Source organism: Ixodes scapularis, unplaced genomic scaffold (assembly GCF_016920785.2).
Source record: "Ixodes scapularis isolate PalLabHiFi unplaced genomic scaffold, ASM1692078v2 PGA_scaffold8__174_contigs__length_109621045, whole genome shotgun sequence".
Classification (NCBI taxonomy): Eukaryota; Metazoa; Arthropoda; class Arachnida; order Ixodida; family Ixodidae; genus Ixodes; species Ixodes scapularis.
In genome coordinates, this window is record NW_024609883.1 from 11,226,876 (window position 1) to 11,233,866 (window position 6,991).

Sequence of the window (6,991 nt, forward strand, 5' to 3'; positions counted from 1 at the left end):
TTTCAGTCTTCACTGTAGTGCACTAAAATATTAAAATTCAAATACCACAAAAACTAAAATACTAAATACAAATACCACAAAAAGGTCTCATTCTAGGCGAAAGATATCGATTCACGAATAAGCCAGGTAAATTCCCGAAGAGGCATGAAAATATCCAGGTGATGTTCCTTATTGAAGGCCAATTGAATCCGTGACAAAGGGGATACAGGGGACCTGCAACATGGATAAAACGTTAAAGGGGTACGGAAACCAAATTCTGGAGCTCATTTCCTTGTTTCAACACGACGCAGGTAGGAGCACAACCACAGAAACATAAATATTGCGCAAGAAAACATATTTTAAAGTGAATTAAACGATAATCAAAAACCACCTGGTAGTTGGGGGGGACCAGCTTCAATGGAATGTCGTGACGACAACATGCCTCTGAAAGGAGCGCCACAGCGGTATGTCCGCTCACTGGTATAGATTGGCTAGGCCTGAAAGCAATACCGAGGCGTCTTGGTGGAAAGAGCCAAAACGAAGTGAGCCACCTTGGTTTCAGCTCTCGCGCGACGTGCAAACGCGTGCTTCGGTTGTTCTCAGGTTTGGTGCGCGTGTCTTTGTCGTGAAGTTTAACACACATCATTTTTCTGCGAGGTTTTTCGGCCACTTTACGACAGGATGCCAAAATATTGTGCGGCAGAGGGTTGTGGGAACAGTGTTGTTCGTTGTGAGAGGACGAGAAGCTCTGTTACCTGTGGAGTCGTCTCGCTCGCCCGTCCTTTCCAACGTGGGTTCCCTCGAAAAGTGATCGTCTATGCAGCGAGCATTTTCGGGATGAGGACTACATCAGGAGCCCCAGTGCCCTCCGGTATGTATGGGCCACTAACTGAACCTCTGCCATATTGCAATATCTGTCCTAGAACCTGTTTGAACATGTGCCCAAATTGCGTGCCTTGATGCCACCGTGAACACCCATACAATGCTTTGATGGTATCAACGGTTCCCAGGTGATTTTATAGTTCCTTCTTTCTTTTCTCTTTAGGGAACTCCAGTGCGGCAACTAGCACAAGGCCGTCTTTGGCATCAGCAGCAGCGTGTTGCAAGACACGGTGTGCACTGACGCAGACGACGGGCATCTACAAAAATAAAGGTGGGGTCATATGCTGGAACTTGTTTTGGTTGGTATGAGAATGCCTTAAAGGAGATTACTTTACATGGGAACCTTATGTTTGTGTTTATGGCATTGCATGATGTCAGAAGGCCACGTGACATCATTGTCATATGACAACATGGTGTCATGTGACGCCTCAGTGCGACGGTCACAATTTACCGAGTTTATTTTTTTCACAAACTTCAGATAGAAAGTGCTGTTTGTTAAACACTCCATCAAGTGTTGTCACACACTTACTGCTTTTGATGGAATGTCTAAGCCAGATGATTTTTAAATGCATATCAAAAAATATTTACCATGAAAGTTATATAGATTGGCGGAAGCCAAGATACCTGTTGACTTATACATGAAGATATTACTTCAGCAATTCTAGAGATGTACTTCTAGAATTCATGGGATGTCATGAAAGTTTCTTTATTAGAAGCTTTGGCACAATTTCTGAAGTGTTCCAAGTAGCCGCCAATCCAATATTAAATTCAAATATGTGCATTTTATTGTGTAAAGGCATGTTTCTAGAGCTCCACACTGTTCACCAGTTACCCAGGCATGCATCAAACCGCCGTCAAGGACCCGGTTCGTGCAGACGGATGTTTCGGGGACGATGGTCTAGTGTTCTTCACCGTCTCACGGAGACGATGCGCTCGACACTGATCTGGATCTCTCAGATCTGTGTCCACCAAGAGCAGGAGCGGATTCCAGCTACTGTCTGTCAGAGGACAGCTTTGCTAGGTTTGTATGCTCTTGAGCAATAACTGACCGCATCTTCATTCTTGACTGAGCCACCTGTTGAGATGATGTTTGTTTTTGCAACATAGCCCCGAGAAGGAAGCTCCATCTTTGGTGCATGAGTGGAAGTTCATCGTCTTCGAGTCATGCCTGGACCAGCTACTGGAGACGTGTCGCTCCTGTGCTGCCCCCAACACTCACATCGACAAGACCGTCCAGGGCTCAAGCCTTCAGGTGTCTACGCTCTGTCGGAGCGGCCATACAGAGACGTGGTGCAGCCAACCTGTCATCAGGCGGAAGCCAGTTGGCAACATCCTGGTGGCTGCTGCAATCCTCTTCACGGGCTGCAGCATCAAGAAGGCCCTGCGGATGCTCAGTAGCATGGGCATCGCCTGTTTCTGCTACAAGACCTTCTTTATTATTCAGAAGGCCTTTCTGCTCCCGGCAATCGAGAAGGTATATTGTTATATGAAAACCTTTCTCATCTGGTAGTTTTACCAGTTGTGGATATTAAATATTGACTGGTGACAAAAGCATGATTTATTAGTCTTCCAATTTCACTAACACCCTCTTTAACATGACCCCCCCCCTTATCATTACAATGTTACATGCAACTTTCCCCCTGTTGAGAATAGTGCTGCAGGTTACCATGTGCCAACCCCTCTAGCAGAGATGTCATTTTTTCCTTTACTTTTTCTGCAGATTCTGCATTGCCATTTTTCTTATCGGTGACATGGGAGTATTCCAGTGCATAAGTTGTCCGGTATCCAGACTGCACTAGAAAATCCAGGTCTTATCACATGTGATGATTTTTTTTTTAGAAAGTTGAGTTTTGCTGTGAATCGTTCCATGAAGTTAGTACAAATGTGTTTCCAGGTGCCTTTCTGTTCCTGACTGAGCAAAACGTGAAAATTAGTAAAATTTTCTGCAACAATTGGTGATCAAGTATTTGTTGGTAACAGACATAGGAAGCGCACTTGAACCGAGTTAATGGGAGGACTTGCAGCAGAACCAGACTCAGTGAGAAAGGTCAAGACGTGTTGCAAGAAGTATATTTTTCAGTACATTACGGAAACGGACAATCTTGTATATTCGACCTACATCACCCTGTTCTGGTTTTGTGTTGTATAATAAATGTGTGTTTATTCCAGGCCGTTTTTGTCTAGCCACATCAGTTATAGCATGATGTAAAGGAGTTCTTCATATGGCAGATACCTTTTATTTCTTGAAACCGACATAACTTCCATCGGTGGATCGGAACTCTCGTCGAATTCGTTGCACGGCGCAGCTGGGCAGTGGCACCCGGTTACCGCGCCCCAGCTTATGGTGAACCCACCAAGTGAATTGCCGGTAGGCAGTGTAGCGGTGCCTCCTAAAATGAGATGATTGCATGAAGTACCAGTCAGTTGCCAGTTCAAGAGAATATAATAGAACCTAACTGCAATTTACAAAAATTTTCTCAATATCTAGTTACATGGTAGCAATATTGATAATGCAGGAAGAAGCATACCTTTGTATTTTTTATTACTTGTCATCACCGAGGTCAATCAGTCATTGGCATTTATAAAAATTTACTTCTCGTTACGCAATTTTGTTATTTTTTCCTTGAGATATCGCACCCAACCATGCTGCAATGATGACCTGTATATGTACCAGTTGCTATCTGTATTATCTGAAATGCTATGAATACAGCGATGGACGAGCTTGAAAGCAAATTTTATTGAGTAGTAAACTCTTCATAGATTGTGCATGTTTACACATGCGTTTTATTTGGTGACAACTATTTTCTGCCATATTGCAAAAGATAGAGTAGCTGCGATAGTGCTTTAACTGTCAAAGCTAGTTGTGCGATAGCATTTGATTGAGAATAAACACAAAGCCATGTGCTTTTGCAGCAGTGTGTAGCTGAAGCACGGTGGAAGCTACATTTGCCTCGACAATGCAGCACAAAACAGGTGATGCCGAGTACAGTGCAGGCAATACAAGTTACAGAACTCTTCTATGGTGGTTTATCCTTTTATCTTACAAATCCAGAAAAAAATGGAGCATAAGAAAACTGGAATCATGGAATGTTGATTTCTGAAGGAGAGGCAGTATCAAGTGAGAAAATCATCTTGCTTACATCATGACTTCTGCTAGAATTACAATATACATACTCTTGTGGGCCCCTGTCTCCTGCATCAAGAGGGCAGAAGTACCGGAGCTTGAGGTGCTCTAGGTCCAAGATGTCGGTGTTTAGGCAATACAGCTCGAACAAGGGGTGCTTTGTTACACAAGGCACCCCCTGGTCACTGCACATACGCACCACATTGTGCAACTCCCTGCAGCACACCGACTCCTCGACTGTCTGCATTGGTCTGCAGACGCTGCCACAGGAGCACCTGTTAGTACAAAGAGATTTGTTTTTCTATTTATTCACCCTTAATATTCTCGAGACCTACAAAGTGTGTGGTATGTACAAATATGTTCGTGAAAAAGTACTAAATTCGCACAACCTTCACAACGTGTGTTCTTTACATCTTTGGTTTGCAAGCACTCACAGTAGATTACATTCCTTCAGGGAAGATTAGTAGCCGAGCATGTTGAACGGAACATGAAATCGCAGAACCAGCTGGGGATGCTGGGCTCTGTCCATCCCTCTCCTGTTCGATCTCGATGAGCATCGTACCGCCGTGTACCGTTACTACATGACATATTGCACTGACGCAATGCCTCGGCTACAGTGTGAAGCACTGTTGCTGCACTACGGCAGGCAGTCTTCAGCGATAAGTGTGAGCGAAGATGCTACCAGAGCGAGCGCGATGCTTTGAGCGGGACCGCTGCGCACGCGCGAAGGGGAAACGTCGTGCAAAACCACCTCGGGCTTGTAGCATGGTAGCACTGGTTACGTACGCACTTGCGGCGGAGCACCCGGGCAGATTGTGTTGCTACATCACGAAAATAAAAAGCGCGAAAGACGAGGACAAGTGGAAGACTACACAGGACAAGGGTTTGTCCTGTCTAGTCTTTCACTTCTCCTTGCCTTTCGCGCTTTTTTATTTTTGTGATGTTTACCCAACTAGGCCAACAAATTATTTCGCTAAAGATGTTGCCTGCACGATCCAGCCCACGCGCGGGGAAAGCTCTTTCGAAGGCCACACGCGCTTTTTGGTTCGAAACTTGCGTTTTTATACATCTTTCAGTCCTTCCATAAAAGCGTTTCGCGGCACATTCATTGCCGTGTTCGTGCGTACGTACACTTTTGGATAGCCGCCGTTGCAAGCGTACTTTAGCTACTGATCTTTGTTAACGCGAGCGCTCCTTCGACAAAACCACGTTTCGCAAGCTTACCAACAGAAGTTACACGCTAATACAGCGACCTGGTTTAGACAGCGTAGTTTCATCATTCATGACAGCGCGGCTAGCGCGCTGTCATTAAATCGTCTCGCTGCTTTATTACACGTGCGCGCGCGAATGCATTCGCGGACTCTTCTGTGACTAGGCTCACCTAGTGTGCCTCAATGTCCTTCTGTTTAGGGTGATGCCACCCTTTGTAGTACCCGATGCCGACAGCACGCGCTCACGGGTAAAATACAAAGAAATCGACAAAAACAAAATGTCGCCGGAGCACAGTCAGCGCCACGAGCGCGTGCAGGGACACGTTCTTTCACGCGCTTTTGAACAAAAAGTAAAAATAAAAGTGAGACAAAATGGCCAGATGTCTCCACCCTAAGCAAAGCGCACATGAAGGCACCCTAGGCTCACCAATTCGCCGTGCCGACGCGCCGGGCTGCTGGTGGATGTGGGCTGCCTGGCCAGCCTGGCGTTTCCGGAGAGTCGGACGACTCCTCGTCTGTTGCGGATGACGATGCCGAAGGATCGCACAGATATGGCTCTAAGCCGAATCGCTTTTCCCCCACCATAGCCACTAGCGATCTGTTGACATCTTCGTCTTCGCTAATGTCATCGTACCCACTGCCGCTGCCACCACTCTCGTCATGTAGACACGCCATCGCACACTCAAGGCAGTTGAAGCAGCTCTGACACCTCCGCCCCTCCACGCCTCTGCTGCCTCTGCTGGCCCCGCGATATCTACAGCCCTTGGGTACTTCGACAAAGCGAGATTGTAACGCGCTGACGCCTCCAAGTGGCAAAACTCGTCACTACGGTACGCTTGGTCGTCCGAGGCATGATGACGTCAAGACGTCTGCCGGATCTCCCGAGATGCATCGCGCTCCTCCATGGCTGATTTTGAAGCGCTCGCCAAAATCGCGGCATTTAGAGCATAAAATATAGCCATCTGCTCAAAATAGGACCGTGCGATTATTCACTACAGGCTTAGCTGATCATATTGAACTCATTTCTTGATGTTTTCTCTATATTTCAAGTTTCGATTCCGTATCCCTTTAATACATTCCGGCTGGCCCTTGATGGAACATGGAAGTCAATGTATCGTAGCAAATCCATTGACCTGACGTGACCAGGAACACCTTTATGAAGAAAAACAAAATCTTTGGACTGCCTCCTCACGGCAAGTTCATATAATGCAAACCGGTGAAGTAGCGTTTTAAAATGATAAAAAAGACCTTCCAATGTAGCGGTCATACACAGTTATTATCAGCCGCTTTTGTACATTTTCGATTTCCGTTGCTTGACCAAGAGATAATGAATTCCAGATTACCGAGCCAAATTCTAACCGTGATCTAACTAGTGACTTAAACAAATGCAACAAACAAGAGGGTGATGAGAACCGCCAGCATAACCGAGAAATAATGCCTAACACTCTTAACGCAGCATTAACAGTTATAGACACATGTTCTTTGAAAAAAAGTGAACTGTCAATACGGACACCAAGATCCCTTACAAAAGATACCCGGGGTATCAAGGCGCCTTCAAGGTTATAAGAAAAAAGAAATGAATTTACGCTTTCTAGATAGTACAATATGTTGGCTTTTCTCGGGATTAAACAAGTGGTTTTTGAAGCACCAATTTGAAACATGTTCTATGTCAGCTTGAAGACGAGTGCAATCCTATACTGATTTCACACGTAAAAATGGTTCAACATCATCGGCGAAGAAAACGAGAGCTCGCCGTTCGCTTTGAAGATTAGACGGCTCTCACCAACCGTCTGGA

General features: G+C 45.6%; 1 protein-coding gene across 1 annotated transcript; it reads right to left on the reverse strand.

The window, feature by feature from the left end:
• Positions 1-3,097: 3,097 nt before the first annotated feature.
• On the reverse strand, positions 3,098-5,910 carry LOC115326314 (P2X purinoceptor 7-like). Its single transcript, XM_040207471.1, has 3 exons — positions 5,831-5,910; positions 4,036-4,260; positions 3,098-3,251 (listed from the first exon to the last, which is right to left on the reverse strand). Exons 1-3 carry the CDS (start codon positions 5,869-5,871, stop codon positions 3,098-3,100), a joined length of 420 nt encoding a protein of 139 aa, XP_040063405.1. The 5' UTR covers positions 5,872-5,910.
• Positions 5,911-6,991: the final 1,081 nt, after the last annotated feature.